Source organism: Cephus cinctus, unplaced genomic scaffold, assembly GCF_000341935.2.
Source record: "Cephus cinctus unplaced genomic scaffold, Ccin1 Ccin1_scaffold0008, whole genome shotgun sequence".
In the NCBI taxonomy this organism is placed as follows: Eukaryota; Metazoa; Arthropoda; class Insecta; order Hymenoptera; family Cephidae; genus Cephus; species Cephus cinctus.
In genome coordinates, this window is record NW_014332759.1 from 225,806 (window position 1) to 247,021 (window position 21,216).

At 32.1% G+C, this 21,216-nt stretch overlaps 2 protein-coding genes across 5 annotated transcripts; one reads left to right on the top strand and one right to left on the bottom strand.

The window, feature by feature from the left end:
* Nucleotides 1-4,873: 4,873 nt before the first annotated feature.
* LOC107271001 (phospholipase ABHD3) lies at nt 4,874-11,207 on the top strand. The gene is made up of 7 exons (XM_025090084.1): nt 4,874-5,242; nt 6,524-6,693; nt 8,284-8,494; nt 8,570-8,682; nt 9,058-9,289; nt 10,001-10,166; nt 10,368-11,207. Exons 1-7 carry the CDS (start codon nt 5,042-5,044, stop codon nt 10,571-10,573), a joined length of 1,299 nt encoding a protein of 432 aa, XP_024945852.1. The 5' UTR covers nt 4,874-5,041; the 3' UTR covers nt 10,574-11,207.
* Nucleotides 11,208-15,760: 4,553 nt separating this feature from the next.
* Nucleotides 15,761-19,326, bottom strand: LOC107274634 (protein zwilch homolog). 4 transcript variants are annotated; one of them, XM_015753929.2, is made up of 12 exons: nt 18,933-19,320; nt 18,710-18,776; nt 18,506-18,641; nt 18,136-18,373; nt 17,855-18,019; nt 17,613-17,780; nt 17,315-17,522; nt 17,159-17,238; nt 16,807-17,045; nt 16,385-16,615; nt 16,214-16,264; nt 15,761-16,008 (listed from the first exon to the last, which is right to left on the bottom strand). In XM_015753929.2, the coding sequence occupies exons 1-12, from the start codon at nt 19,062-19,064 to the stop codon at nt 16,005-16,007; spliced, it is 1,719 nt and encodes a 572-aa protein (XP_015609415.1). In that variant the 5' UTR covers nt 19,065-19,320; the 3' UTR covers nt 15,761-16,004. The 4 variants fall into 4 exon arrangements, with proteins under 4 accessions (XP_015609415.1, XP_015609407.1, XP_024945011.1 ...); XM_015753921.2 differs by having other exon boundaries at nt 16,152-16,264; nt 18,933-19,319; XM_025089243.1 differs by lacking the exon at nt 17,159-17,238 and having other exon boundaries at nt 16,152-16,264; nt 16,964-17,045; nt 18,933-19,326.
* Nucleotides 19,327-21,216: the final 1,890 nt, after the last annotated feature.

The window sequence follows — 21,216 nt, forward strand, 5'->3', positions numbered from 1 at the left end:
TAATTCACTTACTCTTGCTTCTTATATGTACTTATATAGAATTCTAGTGACTCTGACTCGTGTCATTTCTAGCCGATAATTTCGTTGTGTTCTCCGAAACTATATAATATGGATTCATAACAGAGATTTAATGTGTAATTTTACAATGCACCATTTATCATTGATCATGGAGGAACTTAACCTAATTTATTTAAGTCAAAAGAAGATAAGGCGTTTCACCTACAGTGCCCTGCAAAACTCTGTGTACAGTGGAAAAAATGTAATTCCTAAAGAACCTAAAATAGTAAATGTTTATTAATCGCAAATAAACTTTATTCTGTCCATTATACAATGAATACAACAGAGCATATATGTCTTTTAAATTAAAGAAAGTGGAAATAAAGTATGAAAAGTCTGAAAATTCTTTTGCGAAAGTTTGTGTATAGCTAACACTTTAGTACTGAGATACATTATCAATATTTAGTTAGCCATTCTTTAGCATCAATTACTGTTCTAAATTTTCGAGGTATGGATTTTACTAATTGTCGAGACAAGTATTCTTTTAACTGGGATTTATTGCTGATATCATATTTTCTTAATTTATTTTCAAGTTATGTTCACACACTTTTCTATTGGATTGACATCAGGGCACTAAATAATATTCAAATAATTATTTAGATTATTACTAAATAAGATTATTAATAATTAATAAATAAGCCATATAGATCATTGTTTAGAATCATTGTCATGTTGAAAGTAAAAGTTCTCACCCAAACCAAGTTTTCTTGCACTTTCTTTCAAGTTATCTTTCAGGATATTGAGATGAACTATTTTATACATTCTATTATTGTTTTTTATTATTCAATTTCCGGAACCAGCTGTAGCCATACAGTGCCATATTAAAACTCCGCAACCTCCATATTTCACAGTGGCTTGTAAATCTTTCAATTGCAGTTCTTCTTCTGTTTCTCTCTAAACTAATTTTTTGCTATACCTAATGCCAAAGATTTTAATTACTACTTCTAAAGTATTATTCTCAGATGAAAGTGTATTTAATATTTTTGTGGTAATGGAGTTATAGTATGCGGTTGTATGGATGCAGCTGGTTCTTGAAAATTAATAATCTCAGTAATCATATTTAGTCATTATTAATAATTATTTAATTATTGTTCAGTACCCTGATGACAATTCGATAGAAAATTTGTGAACAGAATTGGAATATAAATTAAGAAAACATGATATTAGCAACAAAGCCCAGTTAAAAGAATTATTGCACCAGGAATGGAAAAATTTTAGCCCAGACTTGTCTCGAACATCAGTCAAATTCATATTTCGAAGACTTAAAACAATAATTGATACCAAAGGATGGTCAACTAAATATTGATAATATATCTAAGTACTGAAAATGTCAGCTGTACGCAGACTTTTAAAACAGAATTTTTGGACCCTTAATATTTTTGCTTGTACTTCCTTTAATTTAAAGACATGTACTGCATTGTGTAAATACATTGTTTAGTGAACATAATAAAGTAGTTGCGTCTAACAAGCATTTACTCTTTTTCATTCTTTAGAACCATATAAACCGGTAATATCACATTTTATCCTCTGTACTAATAAGAGGACTGTCAAATGTTCTAATTTTAAAAAATTTTCAAACTCAGGATGTGAGAAGGTCATCACTAGTGATGTAATTTGCCAAAGCAGTAATACATTCAGTTATTTTCGAAAAATTCGATTTTAAGAAACGCCTAATGGATTATATCGATTGCACGGTTCACAAGTAATAGCAAGCGGTGTGGCAACGTTCTAGTTTAGAAATCGCTGGTTCGTATGTCGCTGTCGTAAATTTGTTTCTGTTCCCTTATTAATTATATTACCTACACATTTACATATAAAATTGGATCAAATCTACACTAATTAACAGACATGTAATCATCATTTTCAATGAAAAACGTACCTACTGGTATTTTGATTTCCTCTCGCTTGAAAAATCATACTTTTTCGTTGAAAATAATGATTTTTGAATACTTTCAAATAATATCTTCAAATACGATCACAAACATAAATCTTCAGATCAATCGTTTCATAATAATAATACAAACCTAGTTTACCTGAGGAGGCCGGAAATTGTACACAAAAGATTTTGACCGCGAGAGAAAATGAGATACGGCGAAATGTGAAAGGAAGGGCAGCTGGAAATTTGATTTTACCATTGGCTGTGGATACAGTAAAAAGTATATTTTGGAGCAATTAATAGTACGGCGAATTTTGTCTTTGACTAATATCATGATACCAGATTAAAGTTTATAAATACAGTTTGTAAAAAAAATTACAATGTCAGTTATTGCATTTGTTGATATGCCTGGCACATCAATGACAGGAAATATCGAGTTTGTTGAAGCACAAATATGGAGTGAAACTTCAAAAATACAATTGAAAGATGGCATTGTGTATTATGAGCTCACCTCACTACAAATGATCTTATCGCACCAGAATCTTCTGCGGTAATTAATGAAGAAGCTATGCTACTGGGCGAAGAAATTTATAGTCGCACACTCGAAATGCTAAACGAGAATAAATTCATAACGGCCGAAGAATTAATAACAATAAATGAAAGTGACGACCAAAACGCGTTTGAAGAAGTTGGAGGCAATGATTCGACAGAAGATTATAAGCCAGAGGGGGAAAAAAACAAACACCCGAGTATATTCCACTGGGCTACAAAATAAGGGTTGTGAATATAGCTAGAGCAAATAGGAACTAGATCCTCAAAAATCTTGAAAGGAAAGGGTGCAGCCGCCTGAAATATATAAACGATTTATCCAGATAGGAAAGATATATTAAAAGTGGTGGAATCACAAAATACAAAAATGCAATCATCGTTTCATGGACGTATGATAGCTTCAGCGAAGTTCGACAAAGCAATCATCAGATCACAACACGAAACTTATAGCAATGGGCTTTATCTGCTGCAAGTCAATTCGAAAATGTTGATTTCAAAGCTTTCGAATCGTGGGTTGCACGATTCAAACGTAAGCATCGAATTCGTCAAAGGAAAATAACAAAATATGTATATGTCAAAAAAAATCTGTTACAGTCTTGATACTACAATTCGATAAGAATTTCGTCATAAATACGGATCAAAGAAGTAATTATAATGTTTTTTAATTTATATTTAATTAGAACATTACTTTTTTTATAATTTGGTATATTTTGTAAATATTTTCCAGGCTCGCAATACCAGTCCGCTCCAATATTTTTAACAATGATACATTATGCTTGGTGTACTTCAAAACTCCGTGATGATAGAGAAATTGTTATGAATGTTAACGGAGTATGCTTTTGCTTCGATATTCTCAAAAAATCTTGCAGCTGTAAAAAATCTGCATTCATAAATTGTGCTATGTGCCGTAAAAATGATTGTTTTGTCTGTTTTTACCATGAATATCACCTTGGTTCTTGCGATACTCCCGTATAAATAAAAAAACAATTACAAAATTATATGGGAAAAATATAAATATTAAAATCAGATATCATTATTGTTTCATTTTATTTTAATCTTAAAACCAAAAGATATTTAATTTCCTATCCGACAATATGCACTTATGTATTAAAATTGAAATTCTTATTCAAAAATCATTATTAACGAAAAAGTACGATTTTTCAGGCGAGAGGAAATTAAAATACCAGTAAGTGCGTTTCTCATTGAAAATGATGATTACATGTCTGTTAACTAGCATAGATTTGATCCACTTTTACATGTAAATATTGTAGGTAATAGAATTCATAAGGGAAAAAAAAATATTGCTGGCAGCGAGATTCGAACAGCGATCTCTAAACTATAACACTGCCCGGTAAGCCACACCGCTCCCTGTTACTTGTGAACCGTGCAGTCTATATGACCCACTCGGCGTTTTTCAAAATCAAATTTCTCAAAAACGATTGATTACTTACGTTAAATTACTTTACTAGTGACGAACTTCTTACAATCTGAGTTTGAACAGTTTTAAAAATCAGAACATCTGACCGTCACCTTGTCAGAATATTGCAAGAACCTTTAAGGTTTCGTGTAATTTTTATTTGCTGTTATTTAACACTTTGTTGTATGATAAATTTCATGCTAATGTCTTTGACTGATTAAGCATTTCTCAAAATCCATATAATAAAGTGCTATAAGGTCCTCATTACAGGTCAAAAATGCTAGATTGCCGGGAATCTAAGAATATTAAATTTGCAAAACATGTATTTTACCACTTTAAATTTTGAAAGTGAACAACGGAATTTGATGTTAAAATTACTTGAATAAAACATACTTTATTAAATGAATGTGCAAAAAATATTGATACCATATCCCAATCTCTTTCTTCACTGTACAAATAATTAGTAACGTAATACAAAAAAAATACAAGTAATGAACATGACAAAACAAAATTAAGCAGTGTTTTTTAAATTTACAAAAAATCGAAAAACATTATAACCACTCGTCACGAATAATTTTTGTTTCATTGAGTAAAAGATTACTTAAATATCTATTATTAATATGTCCATCTCCAATCTTAATATTAATAAAAAAAAACAGAACGTGAAACTTTATTTAAATATTTCAAATACAAAAAATTTTATTTCCTGTCATTTAATTAATTATTGTCAATAATCATTGTACGTTTATAATAACTACTGAAAACAACGACCTAATTAAAATCAGTTAATTAATTCAATATCATGATAAACATGCATTTATTTAAAATTAGCAAAGCGAATTAAAAAAGTATAACTGATTTCAGCCTTATCGTAAAAAAATTAGTTATCATCTATATAATCCGCGTAGCAGAGATATCACTAAATTATAATCCTTATATTGTTACATTTCTACAGTGGCGTACAAGAATAGACACTAGATTATATGTATATAACAATAAGTCAAGGTGTCAAAGTCCACGATTCCTACTTCTTAAACGAGTTTGTACTGATTACGCAAGTAATCATAGACGTGGGAGGTGGAAGGAATGAAAGCTTCACGTGAACACGCAGTGCTTATAGTCCGTCTAACTAATACATCGTGATGCGCGTGTGTCGTTCACCAACTGGACTGTCGTTCAGTCGTTATCTTTACTCAGACTCGATCGGTAAACGGCTGGCTCCTCTAATATTATCGAGGACCATGCTTGATATTCTTGAAAGCGCATTGAACGTGCCAAAATTATATTATGGTGTACTTGCTGGCATCGGTTTCTGCAGTTACTACTTATTCGAAGTAGTCAAGGTCAGTGTGCATATCGATCATAGATATATTACACACGTATTACGCTGAGCATACATTAAATACATTAGCGTCATGAAAAACGTTATTGCTTACACGAGATTGTCAGTACTGTAAATTGAACATTTATTTTCAAATTAGACATATACCTTATATTGCCAATGAAAATATATTGTTATTCTTGTGAATTGTCTTTTATTCACTTGGTCATTCTTATCAATCTTTATTAATCTGACCAGCCATTAGTCGGTGACATACAATTAGGAGTTGACTCTGTGGGAGTTAATTTGTCAATTATTTGAATGGAATATATTTGAATTTTTCGTAATTTGTTAAAGCTTTTTTATCTCTTTCACACCGTCGCTAAGTAACTGATAACTAATTGATTCGAGTAGGAAATACGTAAATCACTTGGATAAGTGATACTGAATTTGTTATATTATATTTTGATAAGATACTAGCAACTGTGATATTGGTATCTTATTTATGGTTTAATTTTTTTTAAATTCTTTAAGTAAAAATTTTGCAAGTCTTTTGTATTCCTTGTGACAGTTATAAAATTTTACTTCAATGTATGTTGAGCTAAGTTAATATATGTCAATTGAAAATTCAATGTATGCTGCTTATAAATTTTACTAAAGTTTCCAGCAAAAGGCATTTTCATATGAAGCTAACATTATTTAGTTGGAATAAAAATATATCAAGCAATATACTTGTAATAATTGCAAATGGTAGATGTCTTTGTTTCTTATTAGCTTTATTATCTTCTGGTCAAGTAAAAAAAAATGAAACAAGCCAGCAAATGAAACGATATAAATATGGAATATCGAAAGCTCCGGTCACGATTATCTCTGCGAAGTAGGTAGACTTACGTTACATGAATTAGAAAACGCATTCATTATTATATCGGGTGACACGGTTATTAGATGTCAGTCAAGGTTTGGAAACTTGGAAAATGAATGAATAGTACAATAATAAATAAAAACTAACAAATGTTACAAAATTGAGTTGGAAGTTTCATAAAACTAAAGATTATATCTCTATAACGATAAGAATAAAATCGCTAAAATATTAAGCAGCATTCATCCGGATCAATGAAGAGCTATTATTAATATGACCTTAGTAGGACTGTACTTCCGGTGACTGCCGACAGCCAGGAAATGACTATATACCGTATGGAGGTTCATTATCGTTTGCGGTCGCTTCAGTAATAGACAAATAGCTTAATCCCTCGAGCATGTTTGCATTCATCCTCGTTGCCAATGAACTTCGCATCTTTTTCAGAAACCGCTTCTCGTCTGTGCTCCAGGACCTTTCCTGAACTTCCTGGAAGAACATGTGCCTATCCTCCGAAGCAAGTTCTGGCCGACGCTTTGGTGTTTCGAGTCGAGGGCCCAAACGATTTTTGCAAGTGTATTACGATCACGATTGTTGCCTAGAGTTCAATATCGCAGGTAGATATTCATTCCGTCATATTTTTTTTAATTTGCATATTATGCATAATGCAAAGAAGAATACATTACAAAAATGGAACATTCATATTTCATGTTCTTACTATCCAAAAACTTGTTGGTGTCCATATATTGCGATACTTGTGCGATACCAAAGTTACTGTGGACATTTTCTTCGAAAATATTAAATTAACGCATTTGCTATACGAAACACCTACGCGCAGTCTCGCGGTCAAATCTTATCCACACAACATTGGGATATTAAAAATGTCATGCAGACGTCGTCAATCGTCGCTATTGACATACGATACACATCCGCAAATGAAATCTTGCAGATGTTATTCTGAAGTATGTTTGTCCCACCTACGGATGTCTTTCTGTCCGTCTTTTGCACATCCTACCATTTATAGGATACATTTCTGACATCCATCTGACAATTTGCTTCACATGAATAGGATATTCTTATAAGATATATGGTCCAGTTATCGGTCATCTACCGGCACACTCACTGGTTGGCTTGACGCGTCCGCTGACAGGTCAAAAAACATTCAATGAATTTATGCATTTTTTTTTAATTTAGAAAATAAGATAAAGCAAAAAACCTATCGATGATTACACGCATGTAAGGTTCCAAAAAATTTTTTATTTTCAATAACTATAAAATATATAATAATAAAATAATAATAAATGATGAAAAAAGATTAATGGACAACGTATGTAAATGCCGACATTGAAACGACATTCTAAAGATGTCATTCTGCGCCGTGTTTAAGAACATCTGCATATTTCAAAACAAATGCCGTATGCTGATTTCAAAATCTTAAAAATGAAACAGGAATACGATTTCAACAAAATATAAATATACTGAACTTTTCAAGCCAGAAGAAATTACAATGTATGAACATTAGTGTACCGAAAATGTAGGTGGAAAACATTGTTTTTACGGTGCATTTCAAATTCGGAATTCGCCTCTTACGCTCATACACATACATATGTTTTCATGATAGCGAATCCACAAATCTAAATATATGTATATCATAGTACACATTTAAAATTCTTTATCAAAAAATGTGTTGCATTGTTAATAATATGATAATGCTATTACAAGTCGCAGCTACTTGTTAATCGTTAAAAAACATATTATGTGTAATTAAAGTCATCTGGCATGTGGAAATAATTTTACTGTAAAAGATTTTCTTTCTACATTAGTCTAAAAAGTCAATATTATATACAGTCATATGATTATTCCTATTGACTTCCATAAGTCACTCATGTGCCATGTAATTTGCAATTTCGCACAACTGATTCTCTTAATATTAGACTTATTATTTTAACGTTTAATTACATTCTTCGAGCTTGGATACTTCATATAAGTCCAATCCAACCCAATGAGAAATATTTCTCAATTAGAACTTGAAAAGCTTATCGCACTTACAGATTTTTTATTAAGAATTGCATGCCAATGGAGGTTACAAATTTAAACGATAGATCAAATTTTAAATTTATATAATAGAGTTCTCTATTGATGCACTGCTGACCATATATGCTCAATAAGTCAGTAACTGCTTCGTTTGATGACGAATATTGTTTTAGGGAAATCCTGACCTTATCTGATGGTGGTGAGGTGGCCCTTGATTGGGCAGAAGAAAGTTGTTCATCTGAATCCCCAATAATAATTATACTTCCGGGTTTAACTGGGGCCAGCCAAGCTGAATACATAAAATGCCTCGTTGGTGCTGCAAAGGATATTGGTGTTCGGTGTGTTACTTTCAATAACAGAGGCTTAGGAGGTGTGAAGCTAAAGGTACCATTATTGTCACTTTTTATTTCTTTGATATCTACAAATATATATAATAATTAATAACTCTTTATTCTTCAGACTCCACGAACCTACTGTGCTGCAAACTGTGAAGATTTATCAGAAGTCGTAGAGCATGTCAGAAAACTTCATCCCACCGTACCAATTGGTGCTACAGGGATATCAATGGGAGGGTAAGCTTTTTTTTTATTACAAATTTTTTAATAAAAAATCACTAAGATATTAACAGTATATTAGAAAACATTACACGTTTATTGTACAAGAACAAATAAACACAAAATGTAAAGTATGCAAAGAATTTGAAGTTATTGGGAAATGTATGGTAACAAATAAATCTAGGCAATGCTTACACTTTGCTATTTATGGACATAATTACGTAAATCAATTGTTTAATAACTATTATTACATTATTGTGTAAAAAAACTTGTAATATTGACAAAATGTAATTATTACATTGTGTTTGCTAGATTCTCTTAACAGTTATTAAATATAGTTTAGGATCAGTATTATTGGCTCATTCAAAAACATTAATATGTTTTTATTTCTAGATTGATCCTCGGCAATTATCTAGCACAATTAGGACCTCTAGCAAAGAAAAAGTTAAATGCAGCATTAGCCATTTCTGTACCTTGGAACGTTTTCGAAGGAACGAAGAGTATTGAGAAGCCTTATCTAAATTTGATGTTGAACAAACATTTAACTGAAAATCTTTGTCGTACCGTCGAGCGTTATCACCAAAATTCAACATTTTTTGACTTGGATATGGAAAACGTTCTAAAGGTGAGTTGTTTCCAAAAATCGTTCACGTCTATATCTATCTATTTGTGATCGTCGATACGTTTGAATATCAAACTAATTAGACTAGAAGGTCATTCGATTAGGATCATAATAATAGTATTCCAATTTCTGTGAATTCAATGTATATTGTTCATCACAGAAATATTTCCTACATAAGGTATTATCTTTGAGACAAGCGGAGGGACAGAGATTCATAATTTAAAAAATGTTCATATTACATATTGTTTAAATACTGCAATAAAAAATGATCAACAAGTTTCAAGATTTTGAATTTAAAAATCATCGTAGTAATATTTAATGTGAAAAAAAGTGTCTCCTACAAATTTAATCTACTTTTACTGGCTGGAAGCTGAGATATTTTGAAAAAATATTGCTATTTCAACGAGCCAATGACTCAGCTAATGAAATCACATTTAATTTTATAATTTTATTTCTGAGGTCTCACAATTACTTCAGTAAAATTCATATATATATATAGATCATTGTATGTTTTGTAAAACTAAACAAGAAATGATTTTATTTCAAGGTAAGGGATAAGTAAGAGTATATGAATTTATATTAATATAGTCAATTAAACATTTTTAATTAACCAATGGTTAATATTGTGCAATTACTTTAGCTATTAATGTATCAAGTCTATTGCTGCCGTTATCTTAAATCGTTTTTATCCCTTTATTCTATCTTTTTGTTTAGAGTAAAACGGTACGAGAATTCGACACGAATTTCACTGTCAAACATTTTGGCTACAAAGATGTTGAAGATTACTACTCAAATGCAACGTTACACAACAAATTGCATCTAATTGAAGTTCCTCTTCTGTGCCTAAGTGCGGCAGACGATCCTTTCCAACCTCTCGAAGGTAATATGTATACATTTTGTATTATATATTTAATTATAGCCGATATATAATATTTAAATATTTATTTATCCTGATTGATTGATATTTCTGTTATTGAATATTAGAATCACTTCTTAATACTAAAATTTGTAATCTAAAGTGATAAGGAAGCTTCAACAAAATCGAAAGTACTAACGGATTACTTTTAATTACACTTCGCAGCAATTCCTATAAACGAAGTGAATAAGTCATCCAACGTAGCGATAATTGTAACTTCAAGAGGTGGTCACATCGGTTTCCTGGAAGGTGTCTGGCCTGCGAAAAAAGAACAATATATGGGAAAAATTTTTTCTCAGTACTTCACTGCCATTTTTACTTCAAGTATCGTCCAACCAGATACTTCTGAGTGTAAATTAAAAAACAATTAACTATGGACATAAATATGATTTACTACAGTCTTTTTTTAATTTAATTCTTTATGGTTGTGTTATTGTACAATCAAAATACAATTGTATGTACAGTCAAAAATATTCACGAATCCATATTATAAGAAACGACTTAAGAAGCAGCTTTTGTTGTGTATGAACAGAATAGATGTTGTGAATTATGTAATATTAATTCACAGTGTCTTAGAATTATAATTTGTCGACATTTTGACTTGTCCTAATATTTTTGGTCAATCAATATAACCACTATACTAAATTATTATAGCAGTAATTGAGAGATTGTATTTTTAATTTGTTTTAAGTTAAAATTTCTCATTTTAACAGCGGATCTTAATTTATCAATATCAAATTATGATATATAATTTTCTACTAATTTAGATACGTACTAAGGTCACAAATTGTAGTATTCTGATTATTATTAGTAAATAATTTTAAAGCAAACCGTAATAAGTTATCTTTCAGATATCTAATATGACAGAAGAGTATTCTTTAGGTGTGTTAAAGATGACTATAGAATTTGTATGCTATCTGGGATATAAGGAAACGTATTCCATATTCCCATAATTTACCTGTTATTTCAATTGTTCCCAAAAATAAACCTTTTTTACATATGAAACATTGAAACCATTTATTACATTTATTAAATTTTTTACTTTTAATTTACATCTGATGTCTCAAAATAACAATTCACAAGTTGCATCATATTCTGTGTTATGACAAAAATTTGAATTAATCCTTATGTCAATACCCGACTACCCTTTTCCGTTGTCCCACATAAAATTTTTTAACTTCCCGTCAAACTATCCACAATTGCTTTAAAATCCTCCTTATTTCGTCAATTTCACATCGATATATAAATATATATTCAGTTTGGAAAAAAAAAAAGTTATAAAATCCAAATAATGAAGTTGAATCTACGTTTGTTCAATACCCGTGTACCCGCATACGTCAATGTACCACTCGTATTAAATTTATAAGCTAACAAATTAAAATAATAATTAAGCATGACAACAAATACAAAGTAAATAAATAAATATTGATATTGTTAGTTTGAAAATAACTTATTGTGATTTATAATTTTTTTAAATGAACTCATAACGAATTTTTATAGGTTACACTCTTTATACTTAGTAATTGCGTTTGCATGTTCATCGCAAACAGGTTTCTTACAAGTTTGACACGATTTTCGCGTTTTCCTACGTTTTTTAAATGAACTCTTGTAACCAATATAACATAAGCCAATGACAACCTTGCGTCCAGTAGGACGTAACGTTTGTGCAGACCCAGTTGCTATTACAGTATTGCTTCGAAGCACTTCGAAGATTCACAGGTTTGGCGTATATGCTTTCGATGGCCAGCTCTGTTGCAAAATTTCTCATCCCCTGACTATTTTGAGAACGATCTCCAATTGTTGGCATACAAAATTCTTCACCCAGTTGGCGTAAAAATAATCGGCATTGGTTTGCTTTCTTTTTGAGCATTTTATTATTTTCAAAATAAATTATGTAAGAAGCAAGACTGGCAATGTCAAGAATATTTAAAAAAATTCAAGAGGCCATCGATAAGTCCGCCTGTGTGCAGTGTATCGCCATAGCATCTGATCCATCGTGATCCATAGTATCAACACAAATTTTGGTTTTGTTATAATATTGAATAATTTCCGGTTTCTGATATCGTCATATTTGAGTGCATCGTGAATAGTAGTATAACTGCCTTATTTTTTTTACACATATAATGACATTCTCGTGAAATCCATGTAATGTTAAAAATTTTATACGGATTTTGAATGCAGCCATCTCCGCAGAAATATATTTTTTATTCTTCTTTAGGGTCGCAGCAATTGTGAGGTTCCGCGATAATAAATGTTTCGCCAAGGGTAGAGTAGTAAAAGAATTATCATCGAAATGTTTCTACCTGATCCCTTATAAGGCGAGGTCAAATCTTTTACTATTCTTTCACCTTGATTTGTTTCGCGACCGATTGTAGATTTCCCTGTGTAAAGTTGACTAGATAGTGAATTTTCAACATCACATATCGACCATACTTTTAATCCATACTTTGCTGGTTTTGATGGAATATGTTGTGTAAACCTCGTTCGACCTCTATATGGGAAAAGTTGCTCGTCGATTGTCAAACATTCAGTTAGTTTGAATAGTGTTGATAAATTTCAATTCAACACAGTCCATATATCGCGTATAGGAGTTGCTTTATCCTCCTTTATGCGAACAGCTCGAGTATTTGCATCGTCAAATCGAATAAATCTTACAATATTCCAAAATCGATTGATAACTATCGCTGCTGGATATAATGGATATGAAGTGGATCACTAGATGTCAGTTGCATAGTCAGTGTTCGAATTATTTTCACCAGACTTTATCAAAATTCCCAAAAATGTATAAAATTATTGAAGTGTAAGATCTTTCCATACCAGTTGCTTCTTCGTAGGATTTTCCTCGTTGTACGCGTGGTAAATTGTAATCGCTTTCTTATTTGTATGACGCAAAATAATATTGACCATTTCGACAGTGAAGACACTCTTGAATGTATTGGAAATCGAGAGCATTTCCGTTCTTCTGTGTGGACCACTTCTCTGCCGGATAATGTTACGCACTGCGGTTGGATGCTGCGCTGGTGGTGTCGAGTGGAGACCAAATCATCTTATCTTTCAATACAAAAATTGTCGTCGACTCTGATGGTTCTTTACTGCCTTCACTTTCAACCAGATCATCATCATTCTCGCTTGCATCATCTGCTTCACTCTTTCGATCTTCTACTAAATGTGCGCTATACATATACAACTTATAATTTACATAGTATAAAAATAACACTGTATAATACCAGTATCTTCGTGGTCTAAAATTTCTGAACCCTGCGATGGCCTTCTGGCAACGGAATAAAATGTTCGTTGTTGCTATCCGATGGATTGTTATCGTCTGCAGCAGAGTCCTCTCCTAATAACTGCCTCAAATAAGCAGCCCTTTCTTCAGCAGTCAATATTTTATATGAAATTAATTAGAATTTTTATAACAGTATATTCATTCATTATAGAATGGAAATTTCATATAAATGTATTCATCTATACCTTGCAAATTCACATCCCGATAACTCTTCCATTTTTCTTGTTAATATTCTGAATGAAAAAAAAAACACATTTCAATGTTTACAATAAAAAATAACGCAAAACACCAAAGCACAGCGTTCACAAAATTTTACTGGATGTCCCAACGTCCGCATCGGGCCAGGTCCCGTTTGACAATGACGGTAACGCTACTGAACCCCTCGCATAACTATAGGGCCTTCGTCATAATTCTTTTCGTCTCGTCCCCTTCCCAAGGTTCTCTTTAACCCTGCAGATTTCAAGTAAACACATCGAGACGGAAATTCCGGGTCATAGACCCGCTTTATTGTATGGATTATAGGGTATAATGGATATAAAGGTACACGAGTACCCTGGACATTGAATAACGCACATGAGCTTGAGTATTGACATAAGGGTTAATTAAAATATTTAATTTCTCAGTAGATCTCATTTTTGTTCCATGTAAATTACGTAACAACGTATTATGAAATTAAGCGTAATTTAACAATACAAACAACGTAGAAAGTAACTTGAAAGCAATATATAACAATTACAAGAGATAGGAGAAGGTTGTCTAAATCGTACCGTCGCAATAATTAAATAACTATGCAACTGTAATAACATTTGTAATTTATATACAGAATCTTTTCTGTCTCAATTATCGGTAAGTAGTTTATTAATAAAAATATAAAAAGTGGTACGACTTAAACAACTTTACCATATTGTTAACATTCGCTACATAGAAAGTTATGAAAAAAAAGTGTTTTTAAATTGATTGTATGTTAAAGGCAAACAAAGTTGGAATATATTTAAGCAGCATGGCATAACAAAATGAATAAATTTTATCAAGTGCTTATGATTTCTACTTTACATAAAATTTATTCGCATAATTCAGGATTGTTAGTGACCCTTCTACTACTATGTTAGATATCGTGGTTTTCTGAAAAACGCAACATTAACTGAGATAGGACATATATATAAAAATACTGAAAGCTTTAAAAATTAAATTTTCTATGAAAGAATAATGTATGCTTTAAACTTCTAGCACTTGTATAAGCTTATATACGAGCGTTTATGCACGAGGCAAATCTGAAATTTTTTGAAAATAAAGATTTTTCTATAAAATCTGCAAATTTAATTTATATAATAAATGAGTAATAAATCTAATATACGCAGTGCATAATAAATAAGTCTTCATAATTCCATCGACAATTCAGACCTTGCGTGCTCAGCCCGAAGTCGATACTGTACAATTTTGGGCACAGACTCGCCAAGTAGTATTCGATAAGGAACCTCCTCACGTTTTATTAATTATTAAATGACCATTTAATCATAATTGTATATAAGAAGCAGTAGTAGATGATACAAAAGAGTAGTGAAGATATTATAAGAAATTTCGAAAATACAATTAAAATGAGCTAGTGCTAGATCATATAATACGCAGGTATGCAGTGGCTAATGTGTGTACAGTAATGCTGTACTTGACGAAGTTTTTTTACACTAGAGTGTTTTTGTGGGGATATTGGATACTCCATAGTCTTTTATAACTTATAAATTTTTCTTTAACTAACTTTTATTTCACTCTGTTCTTTGAAAACATAATTGTAGGTTCATACATTAGTGTTATTTGGTCTGACCCTACCGTTTGGTGATATGTAAAGTGTTGTCTATAAAAGAGGATATGTATAATTGGTTTACAGAGATCATGTACGATATTTTTGAAAATGTATTCAATATTCTAAATTATAAACATATAGCTCCGTATTAATATTTACCTATTATCATCACCTTTAGGCTGCAGATACTAACAGCCTACAACTGCAACGTACTAATTCCACTATAACAGGGTGATACGAATATGGATCATTGTTTTTTATTCAAAGAACACTTTATGTCTAAGTTTAATGTGAGGAATCTGTCTAGGGTAAATTTACCAATAAATGACCATCGTAAGAAAAGCCTCCAGTGATGAATACTCATATTAAAATCACTATGTATCTACTTATAGATATAATTTACATGAGACATCCATATACTGGGGCCTGTCCATTGAGTGGAGTCATCCTATATACAAAACCAATGAATTCTGATACTGTCTATGTTAAAACAATATATTTTCGTAGAATATGTACAGCTTTTAAAACGAATGCAACATTGAACTGCTAAATATTTAATTGCTTAATCACCACTATAATACTAATTTTCTTAATTTTGTAATATCCATTCTATATTTGTTTAATTTATTTTCTTCTAACCGCTAATCATGGGTTTCTATGTGAGAGGCATGTTACGACAGTCGAATGATATGTTATTTCTCCTTTATCCTCATGTATATTATCTGCAAATTGTAATAATACATTATACAGTGAAAGTATAACTTATATTAATAGAAATAAACATGATTAAAGTATATGGTAAAAGTAAATACAAAAATAGCTGATCTAGTGAAATAAAGTTGTTACAATAAAATGTTATACTAGCCTGGACAATATATATTAGGCGGAAAAATAGGCTTGCGACTGTAATACGTAACTGTGCTGTACCTATTCATAAAAGTTTCGGAACTGAGCGTCAATCGCCACGTTGAGGGTGGTCTGAAATAGTCATGTGCATTTAATAGAGCGTCGTAATAATATACAGATTAAGGGATGGCAAAAGTAACTATTTAAAGAGTAGAATTAATTATAATACTTTACGTAAAATATTGCACTTACATTTTCTCTATTTGTCTAGCAACATCGTCGGGACAGTTTACTATTAACTGATGTATAGCAGTTTCAGATGCATCTGATAATAATTGCATAGGAGATCCTTCACAGCAGTATTGTCGATAAGCATTACTCAACAAAGGCTGTAAATTGGTTGTTGGCATTTGTAAATGTGTTTGAGCAAACAAAGAAAATTCTAAACAGAGATGAATTTGTGCCAAGGAGAGTAGCTTTTTCCTGTAAAATGTATTGGAGTTTTAATGGAAAATTTATTTGACGTTGTAACAATTGTAAATATTTTTTGCGATTATGTAAAAAAAATTGTTGTAAAGCTAACATTTCTCTATATGCGTACAAATACAGAATTATCGAACAACATCCTTAGAATTATTGGATTGTAATATATAATATTCTGATTAATTTCAAACCTGTAAGTTCTAATCACAAATTCACCCGATGATACGTTTCCAATTTCTTGAAACATCTCGTAAGGTTCAAGCAAATTTAAATTGCTGAGCAAGAACTTGTAATCCCTACTAAGCTTGCCAAATCCAGCATCAATTAATAATTCTAATGGTAAACTACCTGTCAATAGCGGTGGCAATGATTTTCGTTGCCTCAATGAAAATATGATTCTTGCGATTCGAGTAGAGTTTGTTGAATCCAACTGAAAAACGTGATTTGTGTTTAACAGTCATGCATAACTGTATACTTCAATTAATATATTATTTAATTCAATGCTGTTTTTAATTAATTTCCTTCAGCTAAATAATCACGTACCTCGGGTTCGTAACCCTCTGATAGCAATTTTTCAAAAATCATACAAAACGAATCCATTATTTCTTCATATCTGGCACAACCTTATCAAAAATGTAAAGATTAAATTTATTACCTAATAATAAGAAAACAAATATATCCATTAGAATCCTCACATACCAATAAGAATCCTCCACAGTGCATCGACAAAATCTGTATTTTCTCGAAAATAAACATTTATCAAAATTTTCTGTAGAATATATTTTCCTGTAACATTTTCAGCGCAATGTGAATAGCTGGCTGGCATATCAATATCGTCACCACACTCAGGTAAAGTGCTATCACCATTTAAAAGTCCATGAATCTTTCTCATTATTTCTTCACAAGGCTAAATATTTGTTATTGAAGTAAGACGCTATATATAACTTGTATTTATCATGCTTCCTTTGAAGAAAAAAGCAAAATTTTAAGTAATTACCTTACAAAAAGAAGTAGTAAAATCTTGGGGAAACTTTATAGGCACTGTATTCTGATGCAAATTCGTTATCTTTTGTTCATATGTATCAAGTATTGACAAGTATTGACTGAGTAGTATAATTTCTTTCCACAAGTCATTCATTATTGTACCTGCAGCTATTTCCATGATCTATAACATCATAACACATATACCTTTAAAAAAAGGAATGACAGCATATTCATTGCAGGAACCAAATTCTTTACCAAATTGCATGATGATATTCTTGAAGAAGTGTAAAATGATAAATTTGTTGATCTTGCTTCTAGATATAAGCATCCTGCAAAACTACTTTTAGGAAATTCAATCCAATCCATAGTTTCTGCTTTTGATCCAAATAATTCAAAAACACTGAGAACAGATACGTTTATCTTAAATAATAAAGAACAATGTCAAGATGAAACACTTTTCCAAATGTCCATACCTATATTTTAGATAATGTTTGAAAATAAAGAAAATTTATGAATGATTATCTTATACAACATACTTGATGTTCATATACACCTGATAATTTAACATGTTCCTGCATTAGTATAGGTATGCCATTAATAACTTTTTTAAGCCCTTGCAATTCTGCAATTCGTGCTATAATGGTAACGAACCATTTTGATTGATTGTATATTCCTAATAATACTGTTTTCTCCTTATCTTGTCCATCACATATGGAAAGAATTGGAATTGCCCAACATTTATCCAAATTTTCAATGCATTCATTTACTGACACACTAGAAATTAAAAAAGAATACTTTTTGATTATACAGAACATAGTTCAAAATAAAATATACTAAATTTTAAGAATGAATTAATTTATAAAATTACACTTATAACTTGAAAAGATATTTATTTTACACACTGACCATGCCTGCATCCTAGATATAGGTAAAATTTCTTCTTCTTCTTTTCTCCATTGGCGTTTTGGAATTATTACAGAGGAATTGAATTGGCACTCATCGCTAAATGAGCATTGCAATGGAGAGCCAGTTAGATCCAGTTCTGTAAGATATATTACAATAGCACATCATCCTAAGCTTACCACATGCAGTTAGATACAAATATATTACTTTCGTGAACAAAGCTGTCGTTATATCCCTCCGAATCATTTTGTAAAACTAAATTTTCTGGAGCAGCCTACAAGAGAGTTTACTTATATACAATCTCATACTACATTGACAAACTAAACATATAAGGCTATACATCGCTATCTATAAAAACAAATATAATCATACGTCTAGAAAATCTGATACAACATATGAATATAAATTTAATTGAAAACAAGGTACTTGCATGTTTGAAAAGAATGATTGTATCACATCCCTGTATTTCGGGTAATAACCGTTCAACATATGACAATGTTATTTTCTTCACCGTAAGCGATGACTCTTGAAGAGCAGCTTTAACACGTTCTACGTTGTTCATATTTCACTTTTCTTATAAGATTAAACCGACAGTTTATGAAAAATATTTTATCATGTAGCTCTTAAATTAAACATCTATTTGAATGTCTTCTTCTTCTTCTTGTAACTTGTGGCTTTATGCCCTCGTAGAGGACCAAGTGCCAGGATTTGAAATGTCAACGTGCGTTTATATTGTAACGTTCGAAAAGGCATCGCTCTTAGCTCACTTATACCAGAGATCAGTAAGGAGATGCACAACGCTACGGTTTTAGGCGATACCATAAACATGGCGTTAAATCGTAGCGGCGAGTCCGGGAATAGAATTTTGTGATCATCGCCTCCGTTGATAATGCATATCCCGTCGTAGCCGAACTGAACGTGATCACGAATGGGTAGCCTGGCGGGCAGAGATTCTCCACAACTTACAACTGATTCCCAGAACAACCCTTAGAGAGAGGCCGCTTATCAGATATTGCCTAAATATTTTTTTTTGTAATTTTAAATTCAAGTGTACAGTGTAAGCTCCATAAGATTTACTAAGCCAAAAGCCATCACGTATTAGCCTGCCTGCGTTAAGGAGTGCAGCGATGCGGTGCTAGCTTCCATCATTATTTAACAATAGTTCCAAGCGGAACTATGGTCCCAACATTGAGTACTAGAGAGAACTATTTCGGAACTGTTTGAAGCACAGTCTGAAAACAACACTGGAAGCCAGCTCCTTATGCATACCTGCACTAAAGCATATGGTGCGACTAGTATCCTTAATAGGTATTTTACCGATGTTACGTACCAGAACTATTGTTAAAACCTACCAGGAACTATAAAACTCCTCGAGAACTATTGAAAAAGCCTATTGTTGAAACATTTTTAAGAGATTTTAAAAAAGTGTGGTGCTGGAGCTGACACCCGTGTAGCATCTCAATTTTGAACAATGTTCCAACAATAAGCTTTTTTAAGAGTTCTAGGAGAGTTCTATAGTTCCCGATAGGTTTTAACAATAGTTCTACTACGCAATACCGTCAAAATACGTACTTTCCAAAAATTGAGGTGGCAGTCGTGGTCTATTTTTATTAGGGCCACTGGGACGTTAATTAAGGTCATAGCAGTCTCCTGAGCTTATCCCTACCCTTATCTGTCTTTTCCTTATCAATGATTATTGTTCCCATAAATTCACTTTATTACTTAACATTTATATAAAATACTTAGCGCAATACACTACACACAATTATTTTAGATGTATTTATACGCTGGTACATGGGTAAGTGTTGTGCCGTGATTTTTCGATTCACGGTCACAAGGCGACTCCGGCTACCGATGCAGATAACGTTCTCCATCTCAAAGCTGCGCTCTCGGGTTGATTCGTATAGGTATACCAATGCTCTCGTAAGATTTCGTTATTGTTTAGTTGACGTCCAGGTACTCGAATCTGCCGTGGGGAGATAGTCTCGACGTAGCGAGTTGCCTGGCAGACGACAGTACCCGACGGAGACGTCTCCACTGACCGGCAGAAGCTCGGGTGAGATGCCGGCGCCCCGCTGGAGATGAGCAAATGGCTCTAGAGTGGGCGGAGATAAGGTTTCGTTACGATAAGGGGAGGAACCTCCTGCCCGAGTTAAAGATGACTTTTGATGTTAGACTTTTGTAACTGATTATTATAAAGATTATTTCGATTTGCAAGCCTTAAGAAATATATTTCCGTATATTTTAATCATTTTTACAAGCTGAAGTAGGAATTGTGGCATATAAGCCATATAATAAGCTTATAATATCTTCTTTCTTATATAGCAAGAATATGCTCCTTGTCTTTGAAGATAGCTGCTATAGCTTGTAAAAACTGCCTTTAGTTATGGGATGTAGCCCAAAGAAATTCTTGATCCTTAAACTAGGGTCCATCCTAATGATAAGTCTGGAAACAATAGAAGACATGGATTATACTGCTGTAATACACTGAATTTTTACTTGCTTACCCCTATCTTTATACATATCTGTATCAGCTGATTATTTTAACCTGGACCATCGACATTGCAAGAGGAGCGAACTTCTGTAGCACGATCTTCGTCCCTGTTCCCATTCAGTCTACCCACACTTCCACTTGACCTTCTATCTATCTACCTATCTATCCCTTTTTCATAAAACGGCAACACGGGAAAGATAGGGAATGCGCGGTCCAGTAG